The 19280-nt window shown below is 46.3% G+C and overlaps 1 protein-coding gene across 3 annotated transcripts in view; it reads right to left on the bottom strand.

Annotated features, from left to right (window-relative positions):
• The window catches only part of LOC146785903 (D-beta-hydroxybutyrate dehydrogenase, mitochondrial-like), a 76079-nt gene that overhangs the window by 40274 nt on the left and 16525 nt on the right, over positions 1–19280 (bottom strand). The window contains exon 2 of one of the 3 annotated variants that reach the window (XM_085635282.1): positions 16889–17013. The exons of the other annotated variants lie outside the window; for them this stretch is intronic. Coding sequence (XP_085491408.1) covers positions 16889–17013 — 125 coding nt within the window. The remainder of the gene's footprint in view (positions 1–16888; positions 17014–19280) is intronic. 3 annotated transcript variants of the gene reach the window in all.

The raw sequence follows: 19280 nt of genomic DNA on the forward strand, positions 1-19280 counted from the left end.
ATTGGACATTGTCAAAGGGAAATGAGAAGTCGCCGCCAAACCTACAAAACCAGTTTTTTATACACAATCAATGCTTGACAATTAGCAAAAACTGTAAATTCAGCATAAATTGATCAGGATTAGATTACAACTTCATATCAATTAAATCATCTTAACACAAACCCATTTTTTAAGGTAAGAGGAATCATCCACTTGCTCCCTCAGCAACTTCACTCCGGAAAAGTAGATCATAAAACGAAACACTTCTCAAACAATCCCTCACAGATTTGGGTTCTTCTGCATGCCTGCTCGGAACGTTCAGTGGCAATCCTTCAAAATGATCCATCCGGAACACAATTAAAAGTTTCATTTACAATTCATGCTTTAAAATTCAGCCTGTTTGAGTCACAGCACTCTGTTCTGCAGAAACTGTGCAATGCACCAGGGTTGTCCATGTTCCTTTTGTCTATTTTAGCCTTGTTTGCTATGGATTGGCACCAGAGTGATGGAAATGAAGGGAGAGTGCTACATAACCTTCTCAAATCAAATAAACTAAAAACTAGTTTTCCTGAAAGCTGAGACCTGAGCAACATGGCTGATGCCCGGTGGAGCTGCTAGACAGCTAATGAGGAGACTGGTCCTGGTTTGCCCCTTGACCGTCACCTACCCAGCCGGACATTGGGCACAGTTCCACCTCGTCTCCCCGCTATTACTCCTTCCTCCCCATCTCCTACGAATTCCTGAAACATTGTTTATGGGTACCGTACCTTACTATGCTCTTGTATCTGATGTAACTTTTAACGCAAAGATCCTAAATGTAAAGCGCTCTGATACCCGCTTGGGTCTAGTTCACGCTATATAAAACTTTATAAATAAATAAATAAAGAAGACTCGCAGCAGGCCACCGATTGGGATGGGGGGGGGGGGGGGGGAACGAATGGGCGCAAGATGAGCAGAACTGCAGAAACTGCATCGAATTTAAAATAAATGTGACTCGCACAAAAATGTAACATGACTACTTCATTATTATTCAAACTTCTAAATAAAAGAATCAAGTTGTTTTAAGTACAAAATCATTAGTTCATCAGTTACGACCATATACCTCATTAAAATAACTAATGCGCAAATAATTTGCCACCGTAATTGCGCATTTTTAAAAAACTTCTGCAATGCCCTTCAGACTATTTACCCTTCATGAGGCTCAGATTCATATTGTAGAGGGCCACAAGGGCTGACATACCGAGCCTTCATTTCACACATATGTGAATGTACTAACCGGTTATTTTTTGAAGTACAACCACAAAACGACAGACAGAAGAGCAATAGAACGGGAGGCAAACAAAGTATCACTTGGGAGGGAGGAGAGAACGCATTTCTCCAATCACTGGGATACGAATGCAGTTGGAACGCCTACTCTTGGACACGGAGACTGCACTGGTGGAAGTAGAAAAGAATGTAGCCACAGACCCTGATTTGACCAGGCGATTACTAGACATGAAGCGTAGATCGAGGATACTTGGGCTGAACTCAATAAATACACCTATACTCAGTACGCATAAAGGCTTTTAACAGAGGTGGACAAATCTTACTGAATGTTAGCTTGATTGCTAAAATATGAAAACCCTCACACATATACAGTCTGCACCAGGAGTGGGGGCAGGATATAGTAGCTGGGGCACAAATAAACACCAACTGTAGACACTATTTGGCAAGGGGCTATGCCCAACCTAATAACACACAAGACCGAGATCTTAGATTTCTTTTTTTTGATTTTTTTTTTTTAGTGAGGTGAGACTTTCACTTTCGGCAGATGAGCAGTGGGTTGTCTGGAGGCCCTGCTGTCTCTTCCGGAGCTCAAAGAAGCCTTAGCCAGGATGCAGGAATATAAAAACTCTTGGAACGGCCAGAATCTCTGCTGATTTCTATCAAGCAATACCAATACTGCTCCTAGACAAATTGCTGAGGGTTTGAGAACACCCTCTGAGTTGACTCCCTCCCCCCCCCCCCCCTTGCGGAAAAAAGCAACAAACAAACAAATCCCTAAAGAGGGGAAATATTACTCTCTAGTAGCAGCATACCGACCCTTGTCAATGCCGAACACAGATATAAAATTACTGAGTGAAGCTCTAGCAGGCAGACTCCTTGATGTGGTGGGTATCCCTGTTCACAAAGATCAGACATCAGACAGGCTTTATCCTAGAAAGCTTACTGGAGGCCTCCGTGGAGGATATACCTTTGCAAGCTTAGATATAGGACTCGGATTTGATACTGTGGGTTGGAGCTGCACATGATAGTTTAAACGAATGCTTGGGAATTGGACCTATTTTTATTAGCTGGTCAAACTTATGTATAGAACCCGGGTGTAGGGTGCACAAATGTTAGGGGAGCAGTGATTTCAGACTCTTGAATCCTTGAGAGGGGCACCAGACAGGGCTGTCTGTAGACTCCTATGTTATTTGTGCTAGCAGTGAGGCTGCTGGCCTTCAAGCTGAGGCAGTAATGCAGCCGTGGGGCATATATTGTGTCATTGTACCCTGATGATGTGCTGGTCTACAAGAGGGATCCAGTCAGTGCCTCCCTCCTTGTTGAATTAGGGACATTTGGAGGGTTCTCTGGGTTAAAAACAAATTGAAGCAAGTCCAAACTCTTCCTTTTGTGCTTTATGTAACCCAGCAGGATCCGGGCACAGAGTGGAAAACTACGAATTTTAGTTACTTGGGGAACCATCCCTACAGCTCAGTACACAACTATATGGGAAGAGTACTTAAGGACTGGAACATTATATACTTGGAGAACCTGGTCTATAATAGGTCGAAAATCACTAGAAAACAAATTTCTTACCCACTGCCTTTACATGTTGCACTCCATGCCCACGATTCTGAGCAGTATGTTTCATGAGTTTGATATATTGACGTGCACACTGGTATGGGCAGGTGGAGCAGCCATGTCTAGCTGACCACATTGAAGCTTCCATGCTTGAAGAGGACTGGGTCTGCCTGACCTCTTCCTATACTATGCAGCAGCACAGCTGCAGCAACTACTCACTGGTTTGAGGATATGGGGGGGGGGGGGGGGGAAATGGGAGGAGACTATCCAGGTGGGCTATCATGAGCATCATACACTGCACAAGCCTTCCTGAGAGAACCTACAACTCCTCAAGAAGCGCCTATCCTATACAACAAGTAGGTGCGGTTCGGCACAGGGTTGTGAACTCGGTACTAAAAAGAACCCGGTTGGAGCTAGAAAATCCTTTATGGTCCATTAAATCTTTCAAGAATGTAACAAAAGATATGATGATCGTCAGACAGAAGGCGGGAGGTTGTCTTACGATGGGCAACCGATTTCTGAAAAACAGGTTTCGGTCCCTTGAACAGGCACAGGAAGCGTTTGGCATCGGCAGGGACAGTTTATCCAAAATGAGAGACTGGCTTACATTATTGGAGAAATCAGAAACATATTTCCGGGAAGTACAGTGGGAAGGAAATCCTTGACCTGTATGGGCACAGGTGACTAATCATGCATTTCCAAGCTGCATTGGTGCTGGCTGGGAGCAGGCAGTTTGTAACAGGTCTGTGCGAAGTGTACTGAGGACTGCCAAAAGCCGCTGTTCAAGTCAGGCTGGAAGAAGGCATGTGAGCAGGTCAAGCGTCTCTCCCCTGTACACAATATGAAATGTTGCAAATCCATTTCTTACCGAAAACATACCTCACTCCCAAGAAGCTGGCATTAACTTACCCTAGCAGTCCGTCTACCTGTAGTAAGTGCAGTTCACTGGGAACTGACTTTCTGCATATGATATGAAGCGGTCCACATGTTGCTGAGTTCTAGGACGATATGGTGGACAGTTTAAAAGGGACTACAGGTGCACTGCTTGAGAAATCTATAACTTTTTTTGTACACTTTTATGTGCTGCCCTAAGTGGGACAGGTTTGCCCAGATGTGGGTCCAGTGCACACTGGGTCACCGCATCCAAGCTTTACCTGGCTGATGAGCCCATAACTAGGGCGAAACGGATCCTGGATTCCTTGAATTTTGGTTTAGGGAGGACCTAGCTTGGCAGTTCAGGCTGGACTGTTCCGATTGGAGCAGGGTTGACTGATTTGCATATACCTGGGTCCAAACTGAGGTGATATGATATGCAAAAGAACGATGGATTGGGATGTGGCCCTGAATAATTATCAATGGCTGTGATTAATTCAAGCATTTCATCCTTCACTTTTTTGCATACTTTAATGTGTCACTCTAAGGGGGACGGGTATTCGCAGACATGGGTCTCGCACACATTTCATCACTGAAACCAAGCTGTACCCGGCTGATGATCCCATAATTGGGGCAAAAATGGTCCCAGGTTGCTCGTGTCCAGGAAGGGCCTGGCTTGGCAGTTCCAGGTGATTTGTTTCGATTGAAGCAGGGTAGAGACTAGTTTACATGTAGCTGGGTCCAAACTGAGGTGACCTGGTTCACAAAATAACAATGGACTGGGATACGACCCGAGTAATTATCAGTGGCCGAGATTAATTCAAGCATTCCATTCATCACTTTTTTTGTATACTTTAGTGTGTCGCCCTAAGTGGGACGGGTATGAATAGATGTGGGTCTTGTGCACACTGTCACTTGAACCAAGCTATACCCCGCTCATGAGCCTATAAGTAGGGCAAAACTGGTCCCGGGTTGCTTGTGTTCTGGTTCAGAGAACACCTGGCTTGGCAGTTCAGGCTGGACTTTTCCGATAGAAGCAGGGTCAAGACTGATTTGCATATAGCTGGGTCAAAACTGAGGTGAGCTAGTATGCAAAATAACGATGGATTGGGATGGGCCCGGAGTAATTATCAGTGGCTTAAATTAATTCAAGCATTTCATCCATCACTTTTTTGTACACGATAGTGAGAAATCTATAAAGGCAATGCTTACTGGGGATATTTCCTAGCAGGATCTATTATGAAATTAAATGAAATTTCTCATGTTATATTTTGGAACTTCCTTAACAAAAAGGTGCATAGCAATTCTCTGGGGAGGCCCTCAGCCCCCGGGGATTGGCCGGTGGATAAAAGGACTTCGAGTGGGCTGTGGCAGATGAACTGCATATGAAGGCCTCACAGAACGATGACAAAAGGATGACGAGCTGGATGAACGAGTAGTAATGTTACCTAGACTGACTGAGCACCCGAATAATAGACCACCTTTAATGAGGATTGTGTGCAAGGAAAAATCTGTATTGGAAAGATTGCTAACGATAAACTCATGTTGGTCTCTCTATGAAAACGATGCTTATGGCAAATGGGTTGGTAGGGCAGATGCTATGACTGTTAATGGTGTATTGTGAATGCTACTGTAACTGTGCAGTTTGATGTTACTGATAAATATTAATAAAAATAATTAAAAAAAATACAAGGGTGCATTTAAAAATACTCAGAAGGTAAGCAAACAAGCATTGGCATAGCCAATAGGTCTCACTAAGTGTTTAGATAGAGCTATATGTTTTGTTAACGTTTTTAATATTGTGAATGTTGTGCAGCATATTGAAAAGTTATAAGTTATAAAAAAGTGTTAATTTTTGTCACCTTATATATAACCTAGAACACATTATATACAACTGACGTACCCTAATAAAAACCAGAATGAACACCAAAAATGTGCTCTAGTTTTTTTGTTCATGCTATGCTGTTAATTTTTCCGTGCCTGTTCTAATGCTTTTTTGTTACAGTTTTTATTGTCAGGTGGGGAATATAAACAGCGGGCGGGTGGAGGTTGGGAAACAGTACCTTAATTAGAATAGGAGTGGAGAGTTTTTGGGGGAGAATCAAGAGATGCCAGATTTTGATGCCAAACTGAACTCGGGGAAATCAGGGTTCCATTCCACTCTTCCCACCAGGCCCGCACTAATGAGGCGCTGAGTTTGGTATTTCAAACACGTACAGTGCATAACGCTGGTTATATAGCCGCTAGATATAAAGTTGTGTTCATATGGAGGGTTACTACAAAGTAAATCAATGCAACTTTGACACTCTCAGACTTGCATGCAGTTTTTATCCAGATGTGCACATGCCACTTACATTAAAGAATAGCAAACTACTGCAATAGAATAAGTATATAAACAAAATAAACGGTCTTCGTGCGTATCCAGAGTGTTGTTTATCCGCTCCACGTGGTGCATTTAGCAGGTCTGTCTCCAACTTCTCGAATTAAGCCATGTTCACACCTTCTTACTGCTGTCTTTTAAAACACACCAAAAAAATGAAAAGAAATAACCCAAAGTGATTTCTGCGCCCGGCAGCCACAGCCCTGTGAATTGGTGGCCTTCTCCTTCAACAGCACAAAGGGAGCCAGCGGCCTGGCCTTTCCCTGCCGATTACTGCGCAAGGCTGGGCCGGAGCCCCCTCACTTCAAAGGCCCCGCGAGGGGGGAGCACAGGGTGTCTGCCCGTTTGCAGCTATGCGCGGGCTGGCTTTAGCTTTGCTTAACATTATGCCGCTTCAGACTTAACAGAAGAGATTTTTTTGTATTATTATTATTATTAAGGCAGAGCAGCCTTGCAGCGAACTGGTTTAAGCAGCTGCATTGTATAAATGCACAAAAAAGTTATTATTGGGTCTGTTTAGAAGAGGTTGGGTGTGGGGAGTAGGGGAGGGGGCAGCCAACTGATGTTCATGTCGATTGTTGACTTGCCATCTGCTAGATAAGATAAGGAATGCAACTGACACTCTGCGCGCCGCTGCTCGCTCCTGACAGCTGGATGCCGTGGGAGTGCACATTTAGAGAAAAGGTGGGACATGCACCCGCCGTTGGCCAATTGTGTGCTTTCATTTTTGAAAGCCACACGCAAAGGCCAATAGAATGTGTGGAAGTTGAAAAACCACACTGAAAAGTTTCGAGAAAGTCTGGAGTGATACCAAGAGGACTCCCCACAGAGCAGCGCATGCATTTGCCTTGACAGTGTTGCATCAATGTTCACTCTGAAGTAGGGAACCTGGACAGTCGGTTGAGGACTCTCACCCAGGGAGGAAAGCCAATGGCTTACTGAAGAATTATGTTGGGCCAAACCAAGGAAGGGATAAACTCTTTTGAAGTTACTATGTGTAGCAAGTAGGCTGAAATACAAGTATCCCTTGTCCAGCCAGGTAACAAGACTATGCAGAGACACCCCCTCCCACGCATAACTACTTATCAGTGTATAAGGATGGATGCAACTGTGGAACTGGTGCTAGTAGATTTTATTAGAAGGGCATATAATTATGTGCCGCAAAGAAGAATGGGAGAAACAAAGTAACAAGCATTTACAATGCAACGGTCTCGGCATTGTTAAAGTTAGAGCTATTGGCATTGCTCATGACAATGCCGTTTCTTTAAATGTTTTAAAAACAAAAACAAACAAAAATAATGTCATGAGCAATGCCAATAGCTCTAACTTTACCAGTTAGAAAGTATAAGTGCTTGATCCAATACAGTACATCAATGCAGTGTAATGCAATGTAGCCAACGGAGCGAAAGATCTGGTCGAGTTTCCTTTGCAGTTAATGTGTATTCAGTGGGTACAGATCGACTAGCCCGCGCCCGAAGCACACACGTAAGGATGTGGCAGCCTTCCATTGCTTGCTGATTCAAGGCGAGTATGTACACTACACCGCTTTCAAATGTCACTGTTCGACTTCACCCAGTGTGGACTTCGAAAATCCCAAATGAGCAGGGGGCATTGGTCCCGCACCCCCGCCTGGGAATCTATCACTGTAAAACCGCAGGCATGTGGACATCGACTCCCTCCCCCCCCTCCCCCCCCGCTAGCATCGTGGCTTATCGAGTGAAAGCATAAATGCGTTAAAAAGTAACCAAATGACATAAAACCACTCATCCATGAAAGCACACACTATTAAAACTGTCCTGCAATGAGCGTAAACACGTTCACTCTCAAATGTTTAGGGATCGCTTAAAAACAAATACAACTAACAACTTTGCAAATGAAACTTCATAAATGAAAAAGAAACAGAAAGCCGCAGTTACCAGCACATTTCAAATCGTCACGACTACCTGGTTTCCAGAGATTCTCCGTTGCCCCAAAATTTAGTTAAAAAATGAAACTGCCATGAAGATCGGAGTCCTCGTATGGAAGTGGTGTTTCAGATCGCCAGAATTGCCACCAAGCTTCTGAATGACATTCTGGTACAAATTATAGGAACAGGAAAGGGGAACATGGCGGCCGCTAACTAGTAACGGTCGCGAGCTCTCCCGCCTGGAAAGTGGACGTGCACAGTTAGGAGCAACAGTTTTGTGCTTACCGCAGAGGATTTCCTGGAGCGAAAGAGCAAGGAGTTTGAGGGACCGTGAATTTCTTTGTTTACGGCAGTTCTTCGGTGGTTTCGGCGGCTTTGTGCTTCCCTTCCCGTGTTGGTCCCAATGTTTCGTGGTGGTGGTGGAGAGCCGCTGCAAGGACGCTGGGAGGTGTGTGGGCCAGCAGCAGTGGCGCGGCTCAGGAGGAGTCGCCGCGCTGCAGCATGGTCTGGATTCCCGTCCAGGAGCATTGACGTGTCGGGGATATTCAACGGCATTCCAGATATAAAAGCAAAATTTCTCGAGAATACCCCCAAGAAATACACCAATGAGAACCCAGAGCGGGATTTCACCTCAAAGGAGCAGGAGCTGGGAGATGTAAGCAGGGAAACAACGCCGATGACCCCGGTAAGGAGATAGGGGCAGGCTTCACCGGACGTGGGTGTTTTTGGAAAGGGGTGAAATTCTCTCGGCGCTTTTACAACTATGCACGCCCACGTACACGGTTCACTGGAGTTGGGGACAACCACACCGAGGGCTCCTGCACCGTGTGACCTTCCCGCCAGGATCTATAGGAGGTACATTTCTCAAGCACTACTAAGCACAAACAAGCCGAGGGCACCGGAAGACACCACCGCCTTTCTCCGAGGCAGAGCAGAAATGCCTCGGAGAAAGGCAGCGTCCTTTTCGGATTCGGGGGCGTGTTTTGCTGTTGTCTCCTCCTTGAGACTTCTTGCAAAAAACACGCCCCCCGATCCGAAAAGGACGGGGCCTAATCTGAATGACCGACCTCTTCTCCAATGGCTGGCCAGCATTCAAGAGGCCAGCCAATGGAGAACAGGGGAGAAGAGGGGCGGGTTCAAGCCCCTCTTCTCCAAGTCATTAAATCTCGGAGCAAGACTGCGCAAGCGCAGCCTTCGCAGCCGAGACCTAAAAATAAATGTAGCACAGAGAGTCTTTATATAATGTTAACTCATGCAGCATATAACAAATAATTACAATATATACATTAGGTGCTCAGTGTATTATGTGAGCACAGAGTGGCAGTGCAAGAAAGTAATCACACACAGAATAACCGGCGAAAAGAACAAATAGTAGGTTCTATGTAGAGTTCAGAATAATATTTCCGATTATCAAAGTTCATAAGCGTATGGAACCGATGACTGGAAGAAAACAGTCAATGTTTGCTCTTCAGGGTATGAGCAAGAAATGTACAAATGATTAGGAATATCCTCCTGTTAGAATGAGTGTCATAGGCCAATTACAAGGCAGGCAGCCATACCAGAGATACCCAACAGCAAGCTAGGGTTACAGTGGATCTAGAATGGATGGAAGACCACAGCTACATTGACACCTCTGAAAAGGCAGATCTAGAGTTAAAGGAAGGTCTAACCAGACAGCTATTGAAAATGTAGTCCGCTCTTACAGAAATTGTTTACATTATTAGACTTGCAAAAACCATGAGCTAAAGCAAATGTAGCACCTGAGAAAAACTGTATGAAACATAACACTTTTGCAAAAAATGGACAGAAAAACCCCACATCAAGTTAAAAAGACAACTGGGGAAGAGCACGCTTGGCACCCAGATGCTCAAGTTTTCCAGAGATGTGTAGAGTGCGCCACTTCCCTCTTCTACCTTCTACCAGCAGAGTAAATCAGTTAATTAAGGAGGCACCAGCATACTGCATGCCCGGGGTTGAAAAGCAGCTTGCAGGGACAAAATTACAAGACACTTGCAGTTCCCTTTGGAGGTGCAAGAAAGGAGCCAAGACTGTGGCAGTGAATCTAACCACATGGTGATTCCCAATCCTTCCCATCTAGTTGGTCTGTCCGTACGGAGGAAGTTAACATAGTGTCAATCTTAAAAGTATGACAGTAACAGTCGAAAAACGTCATCGCAGGCCTACGGGAGACAGATCCGACAACAACAGGTCAAGCCCTCGGACGAGATCCCTGCTGAGTGATGCTTCGGCAACGCAGAGTCCGACTGGGTAAGGTTTGGTGGCTTAGCCTTTGATCATGGGGGTCTGCTGAGCGGGATCTCGGCGGACACGATGTGCCTTGATTGATTGATTGATGTACTTATAGAGCGCAGCTATCACCCTACGGGCATCTTGGCGCTTGCATTGGGAACCCGTCCTGGTTTTTCCCTGTAAGATAACCCGTACTGGGCATCCCCAAGGTGAAAGCCAGGCATCCCGCCGCGGGGGGCCGTTGTGGAGATTAAGCAGGCTTGTTGCCCAGAGCTGCATAGTGTGAACTCGTGCTTAGAGTGGGCACCGAAGCGAGAATTATCGAGTCCGTGGACGATTTGGCTCTGGACCCTGCCGCGTCGGGAATCGAACCCAGGTCCCGGGTCTGATCTCTGCTTCAGGGTATGCCTCCTCTAACCAGTGAGCTACACTTCTCCTTGTTGACATTCCACCATGTTTTAGCTTTCCGTGACTATATCAGGCCTCACATTGTTCACTTTTGCATTGCTGCCGGCCTCTGGGGGAGGTGAACTACCCATATTTATACCCTGACGACATGCCTTTCTGCCCTAGGTCTCAAGGATGGAATCGGCAATTGAGAGTGTTGCGAGCTGTTCCGCGGCCATCTTGACGTTCCATACGATGGGGTGAGGGGAACAGACTGCTCTGGAGTCGTCAGCCCTCCACTTGCTCCCTAACAGTCTACATACTCCAAATGACTAGCTTGCTAATATGGTTTGTCTCAATGGGGTTGACGTTGTGTCTTGTGTTCTCCTTGATTACAGTTTATCATGTTTGAATCACTGGCCGGGCGGTCTTATGACGGGAATGCACATTCTCTCACAGGATTGATGCTTCAGTGAGTGGGGTTGGATCACGTCCCTAATTCTGTTAAGGGTGGGCTAAAGGCACTCTGCGAGTTTGGGGTGGCGGGTGGTTTTATGCCCACTGTGCAGGGAGGCAGGGTGGGGGGTGGGTGTTCAGTGTTTGGGGGGGGGGGGGGGGTCAGGGGGGTATGTTTATTCTCTTTTGATTTTTGTGTTTCTATGATGTTCCTTTTCGTTTCCCCTCTTGCTGGGGGGTTTTGTTATCTATTGCAGCACTTTTTGGTATCTACAGTACAATATGTCCACATCCAGGTTCTTAACGTGGTGCCATGGGGAGAACAGGGTGCCCACAGGGTTACACACACCAGAGCATTTGCACCACATCGAGACATACGGCTTTACACCTGGACACTCGAAGGGCTGACTTGTGTGTCCTACCCTCAATGCATGAACACTGACATGTCCTTTGCCCTCCGGCTCTACCTTACCCAACCCTCTATCGCTACATGGGATCACACTTAAAACACTTAAATTCCTCACATGGAACGTCAATGATTTGGGAGATAAAATTAAGCGGGGAGTGGTCCTTCAATACTTGAAACAGCAGGCGCCAGACATTGTTCTTCTTCAAGAGTCACAGTTAATTAGTAACTCATGCAGCGCACTGAATAGATGGGGATACCATTTGGCTGCCCACTCAGGGTTTACATCTGGCTCTCGGGGGACGGGGATACTCTTACGCAGGGGATGTCCTTACTTAATCAACAGGGTCTGGTCGTATGATCAGGGTCAATATGTGGTGATCTCCGGCACATGGGAGGGACGGGCCGTCAATGTTATTTCAGTGTATGCCCCACCTGGAATGCAGCGTCCTCTGTTGCGAGATCTCTGGAAGCTTCTGCTTGACCTACCCCTGGGGCTGCTGGTGTTGGGGTGGGGGGAGGGGGAGCGGAGGGATTTTAACCTTGCTGTAGATGGCACCATTGACCGCCTTCCGGCCCGCGGGAACCGCCGTGGGCCTGGTTGATGTCTGGCGACGACTAAACCCGACCACCGAGCAGTTTACATTTCATTCTGGTGCCCATAACAGTCAATCACGCATTGACCACATACTCACCCACGCTCACAATATTTGCATGTTTACTGACTCCAGGTGTCTGTGTCTCTCTGTCTCTCTCTCAAATGCCACCCTCACTATAAACCCATGGGCGCTTAAAGTACCTCACATTAAGGAGGCATTAATCATAGCAGCTGACCACTATTTCCAGGAGAACGTGGGGTCGGTTACCTCCGCCCACATCCTATAGGGTGCGTTTGGCGCAGTTATAAAAGGCAGAGCATTATCTTGGATGGTTGGCAATAAGAGAGAATCGTAGAGATCAAGGAGGATATCCTAACTCTGGAAAAAGCCCTGGCACTTACCCCTGATCCTGAGATGCAGCACTCTCTCTCAATGGTGCATCTCGACTACACTCCGCTCCTAACGGAAGTGGCTACAGCACGCTGTACCTCCGCGCGCCATAGGATTTATGAACAAGTAGACCGGATGGGCAAACACTTTGCTTGGTTAGAGAAAAAAAGAGCAATCGTCAAGATGGGTGCTCTCAATATGCGGGACGTTCGCTTCCTACTTCTCATCGGTGTACACGCCCTCTGCTGCGTCCCAGTCATACGCGGCTGGGGACCTTCTTTCGACCATCAACGTCGCATGTCTATCCCCACAGAACAGGGATTCTTTGGAGGACGTGATAACGGACGCTGAGATTCAGAAAGTAATACAAGACGTCTACTCGGGTAAAGCTATGGGGCCCAATGTGCTCCCTATCGAATTCTTGAAGCCATTGGCATCCAAAATCTTCCTCTATGTACTCCAAATGTACACTGAAAGTTTACACGGCAGGGCGCTACCGGCTGATGTCCGAACGACCTCCATTGTGGTCATCCATGAGCAGGGCAAACCACTATACGACTGTAGGGCGTATCGTCCAATCTCACTCCTGACAGTTGAGGCTAAAGTTTTGGCTAAACTACTGGCCAATTGACTTATCCCTTGTATTACGGAGCCAGTGCACCCTGACCAATCTGGGCTCATGCCGGGGAGAAACAGCTTTGAATTTGCGGCGACTACACGGGGTCCTGGGTAGGCGAGATACGATTAGGGAGGATGTAGTGCTACTATCGTTGGATGCATCCATGGCATTTGACACTATCGAGTGGGAGTTTCTTTTCGCAGTTTTAAATAGGATGGGTTTTGGCCCATATTTCATAAAGTGGATCCAATTGCTATATGCCCACCCAACGGCACAGGTGACAGTCAACAACCACGTCTCGAGGCAATTCCCACTGCGAGGGGTACTAGACAGGGATGCCCTTTGTCACCCTTGTTGTTTGCCCTTGTTTTGGAACCGTTAGTGGTTTGGATCAGGGGTGACCCAGAGATTAGGGGGTTGAAGTGGACTGAAGAACATGAGGATCGCATCTCCCTATACGCGGACGATAAGCTCTTATATTTGGCCTCACCCTCATGGTCTCTTTGCCGGGTTCTCCACATCTTTCATATCTTTGGCTCCCACTCGGGCTATACTATCAATTGGACTAAATCCCAGCTTTTTGTGTTGTGGGGTGCGCCACCGTGCTGCCCCCGTGGATCCAACATACCAGTAGCAGCACAGGGCTTTAAGTATCTTGGCATTTATGTCACTCCAGACCAGACTTTGTTTTAGGAGTCCAACTTGCTTGCGCCTTCGGTCCGATGCCAAATATTGGCGGTCCCTTTCCCCTTACTCTGCTGGGGCGTGTGGCCCTTTTTAAGATGCTAGCACTGCCGCGCACCGAACAAGGTTCCTGACACTTATTTTGGCGGTATCGAGGGCGTTGTACGAGGGCTGCTGTGGGATGGTCGGGCCCCTAGAATAGCCATGACAAAATTGACGATGGGGTGGTATGACGGGAGTATTGCGTTACCCGACATGAGGCTCTATTATCAGGCTTCTCAATTGGTCCCAATCAATAAATGGGTGCATGGGGAATACGACAACCCGAATTTTTCGAACTGACTGTTGGCTTCTGGGTCAGGGGGGCTACGCCACAGCACTCTATACAAATCCTCGCATGCTTGCCTTCACGGGTCCCACGGCACACACAGTGAAGGTTTGGCACGGCGTGAATAGAAAATGGGGGTGGCATGGCACGCTCACGATGGCCACACCACTTTGAGAGCCAGACCTGTTGGGACAGCTTAGTAAATACCCAGGTTTTGACAGGTGGGATAGGATAGGCATCTCCACAGTGGGGGACATGTGGACGGGTGGCAGATTAGCCACATTTGCAGATCTACAGAATAAAAACCAACTAGTATAATCTGAGGCCTACCGCTACCTACAAATTAGTCATGCAGTCAAAGCAGCTTTGCCCAAGGATGCCCCTCTTCCCGAGGCCTCTCCACTGGAGAACCGACTGATACTCGACCCCATGCATAAAAAGGCCATATCTCTCACATGTAAAAAACGAATTAACAATCGTCCAGACACCTTAAGACGTCTGCGACAACTTTGGGAGGCAGAGCTGGGAGACCTGGAAGATGAGGACTGGCGTGATGCTCTAGCCTCTCCCAAGGAAGTGGCTATCCCTATGAGATTGCGCCTTGTTCAATTAAAAATCCTGCATTGCATATATCTAGACGCTGGGATTTTGGTTAAGATAGGAAGGAGGACTGATCCCCTGTGCCTCTAGCAGTATCACCAACCGGGAGCCTTCTTTCATGTTCTCTGGGACTGCTCGGTGGTGCAACAACACTGGAACAGGGTCACACAGCAAATGGAGAGGGCAGGTGATAAATCCCTCAGGGCCTCCCCCCCAACTTTGCCTCCTAAACATCTGAGAAGCTACTGATTTAACGCAAATAGAGCAAACATGGGCCATTGCAAAACGTAATATTGCCCAGAAGTGGGGTGTGGAGACTGTTCCGAACCCTACGCGACTGGGCAGGCGACATGGACAGGGTATTGCTCGCCGAAAAATAGGTCTTCAAGCATAGGGGATGCCCCAGGAAATGGGATTACAAATCGGGGAGGTGGAACAGATACAGCGGTACCATTTGCTTATCCCCCACTATAGAACTACAACGTGACAGGGACAGATTGCTGGAGGTCTCTGGGGTGGATGACATGCCCCCTCCTGGTACTGAATAGGATAACCACCTGCATGCTGGGTGTCGGCAAATGTTCATTTTGTATGGGTGAATCTATTTTGCACTGTACGATCTACATATTGCAAATGCCGGAACGACTTGATCTGATGGAATGGAGGGGTTTCTACTGTCTCCCTGGTGTCAAATGTATTGAAAAACGATACGCATATGCTGTGGACTGCTATACTGTCATTATGCTGCCTTATGTTTTTTTCTCTTTCACAATAAAACGTTTATAAAAAAAACAAATGTATGACAGTAGGAACAAAGAGTAGTGATAAACCCACAACCTACCCGTGGCCAGCAGACAGAAGAGAATTAGCGGTGGCACCCATCTTTGAGAAGCAAAGCTTGTACTTATATGGGGTATTACAGGAGTCAAATAGATAACTTTGTGTCTACACCTCCAAAAGAGACCGCCCTCTCAGTTGCTGGTTAAAACGGATTTCACAGCTTACAAGGGAAATTCGAAAAAATGAAAGATGCAACTGGAGGTGGAGATCAACCTGATAATGTATATGGCGTACACCTGTAGAGATAGAGGTGTTGGACTCCATAGAATAAGCCAATAAAGACACAGGATGTGACAAAAGCAATCACTAGACCCTCTTGCGATCACCAAGGCCATGTAGGCGGGTCCCCTGAAATCTTGGAAAACATGGAGAACTTTATTTTTTCCATTGGCCATTTTTCCATAAAATCTCGGAGGATTGCCCCAAGAATGTCCTGGGGTTTACAAGAGAATGCTGCTCATATGGGTGCATATGTAAACCAGATATCTTTTTTTTCTCCATTCTGTATAGTTTAGTGTTTGGACCCAAGTAAAGACTTGAGGAGTAATTATAACTGAGGTTATGTCGTCCTATGGAGAAACAGTCACAATTTCCCCTCCCACTCTCCCTGTGCCCCCATCTCCTACAGTGGGGGCTAGGTTGTTGCTGTCCTGGTTAGATTTTGACTTTGGAGATTAAATAAATCCTGATGGGTTAGGTACAACTCTTGTCAAGGACTTCTCTCTTAAAACTCAGGCTAAAGCCAAAATTATTTTATGTGCACTAAGAATATTATCCTCATACTAAGGTTAACAAAATCATTTGATTTAAAAAATAAAATAAAAATTAAAAAAAAAAAAGTCTACCAGGAAATAAAAACCTCTCTTCCCCGAAGTCTGACATTTCCCAGTTAGCCATGGGACCATCTGCAGTATGTGATAATAACAATCTAAATTCATAAAGCATTTACAATATACATGCTCTTCAAACAACCAGACAACAGTCTCTACAATAGAAAACATACCATGTATTGTCATTACAACAAACACAGCTCTGTCAATTGAGACATGGGGGAATTAATGATCTATATCACATGGGGCTGGGAGAGAGGGAGGGAGAGAGAAAGAGAGAGGTGTGTGTGTGTGTGTGTGTGTGTGTGTGTGTGTGTGTGTGTGTGTGTATGTGTGTGTACACACACACACAACCCAACCAGGTAGGCCAAACATAAAATTCTAAAGATTACAATAAGTCATGAAGAAATGTAATACTACCCAAGAAAGAAGTAACTAAGCTGGACCCAAATAACAAAAATATATTTTAATACTAAGTTTCAGCTTCTGTCCGCCTCGGTGGTATAAGCATTTACTGGGCAAACAATCATACTACCTGAAGAAGTCGGACCTTGAAACGCTGTAGTAGAAATACGTTTTGTTTGTGGTGGTGGTGGTTTTTACCCTCCTCCTTTTTCACACTCCCGCACCACTCCTTCGGAGGGATCTGCATGATAGTTGCTAAACGTAAACCAGATTTGTTGGGGAAAGTTATGTGCAGAGCTTTAAAATGTTGTCAAGTTATAAACAAAACAAGAAACAGCTTTTAAATAGAACTTCTGATCTACCTGTAACTATAGCCACAATTGCTGACTGCTAAATATGTGTATATCTTTATGACTGTATTCCACAGACGCTGAAGTGCTGGTCATTCTATCAGTACCACTAAGGTGGTCTTCTTGCTAAAGCAGCTTGCCAATTCCAAATTGAGATTGATCTACCTCATCCGGGCTGGTGATTTCTACTGTGATGGTTTTCCGGGGTAGAAAAAAAAAAAAAGAAGATGCTGGCTACGGGGGTCTCATCATATAGGGGAAAACAGTCTTCAAATATTCTCCAATATATATATGGCGGCAATAAGCTCCTGCTCTGGCCCCAGGGCCTGACAAGCACCTGTGGATACAAGCCAGCAGTGGCTTCTGGAAATTAAACCTACTGGTACTTACATGAAAAAGGTTAGATGATTCAGCTACTTTTCACGTTATGGTGGGAAACATTTCAAGGTGGTACACTACAAGTACACAGCGAGAGCAGAGAGCAAACTACACACACCATTTGAGAAGAACCCCCACAGAAGTCGCTCCTTTAGGTCAGTGCTTTAGTTAATTGTTGGGTTCCAAGAACGAGTGAGACAACTAAGATAATGTCCACCATGCTGTCAGACTTCACCCAATTGCTAAGCTACAGACAAGCAATAAATTATTTATTGAACAACCTACCTTAGGAAACAGTTATTCATGCACACTGCACTTCAGTTGTATTTACTGTTGATATATAAGGTTACCGTATATCAAACAGTAGTTGCCCTGCATGGCTCCTGCCTGCTGTTTTTTGTTGAGCCATGTTTCATAGGTTCATGGTGAACATAACTTAACTTGGGTCCATCCTGAGCCTAAAGGTTTCAGTGCCTGAACACAGCAGTGCAGGCTCTAAATTGAAGCACACTTTATGCGCACTCAGTTGTACCTCATCCATATAATCATAAAGAAGCGCTCCGGCCTAGCACTTTCACCGGGGTGAGGCGGTTAGACTGCGCAATCTGCTCACCACCTTCGTGCACACCTGAAGGAACTGGGGGCGACGGCTGCAGCGCTGCTCAAAGGCACGTTTGGAGGCAGCCCCTGAATGTTGAAGTACCTAGAGTCCGCTGAAGTACTAATGCGAGAGAATGGCTGAACCCATGCTAGTTCCGTGGTTGCTGGAGACTGTCGGTTAAATAGGTGGGCAGAGGGGGGGGGGGGGGGGGGAGGGGGTGGTGTTAGTACCTTAATCTCCATCCAAACCTGAAGGGAGGCCTTGCGTTGCCTTAGCGAAACTTTGAACAGTATCGGTGCGCTGGAAACCAGTACAAAAAGATAGGACACGAAATCGGAAATGAAAAGAACACTTTCCTGATACATTTTCAAGCTCAGAGCCTGGAAGAAACACAGGACAACAACATTGTCAAGGATGCAGGAATAAAGAATTTAGGGAAATTCCGAGGTACAGGTTGGCACACACAGATTTAGAAGGAAAAAAATAAACAGATGGCCCCTGCACGCGCCGCTGCTCCCTCCCGCAAGGTGGATGCCACAAGCACGAGTGCTTGAAAAGAGATGACCAAATTTCGAAAGGTCACTCCTAGTGCAGCGCATGCGCGCTGCCTAGGCGAGACCTAAAAAGGGCTTTCTCTCGCATATATTTTGGCACGTCCTCTTTCGAATGCGAAAAATCTCATGCGCCATGCACATGTTACCATCACTGAAGCATGGGCATGCAGGTCCCAGTGGGACCTTCCCTTTCCTCTATCACACCAGGTAAAGGGCAGATGCCGCCACCTATTCCACTTTTCCTTGCTGAGATTCTCCATGGCATCCTGAAAAGATGTCAACAGGGGTTAGGCTCATGAGGTTTGGGCAGAGAAGAGAGGCAACCTGAAGAACTGCACTGAAGCAGAGTGTAGTCTGTAGTGGGGAGCAGGCTCAAATCACTTACTCAAAATGGCTTATTCCATACACTCACAAAACAGCAGGTAAACCCACGGATCCACAGCTTGCGAAGGTGCTCAGTGTCGGTCTGATGAGCATAGGAAGCCACAAGCTGGAGTGGATGTCTTGCATGTGCACACAACTTTTGTGCAACACATAGTACAGCCCCAAGTTGGGCATGTGCCAACATTCAGATAACTGTAACGCTCATTCATACCTAGAACACAGTGACTGGGAGAGCTGTAGTGCATGTGTACAATG

This window comes from Triturus cristatus, chromosome 11 (genome assembly GCF_964204655.1).
Source record: "Triturus cristatus chromosome 11, aTriCri1.1, whole genome shotgun sequence".
Classification (NCBI taxonomy): Eukaryota; Metazoa; Chordata; class Amphibia; order Caudata; family Salamandridae; genus Triturus; species Triturus cristatus.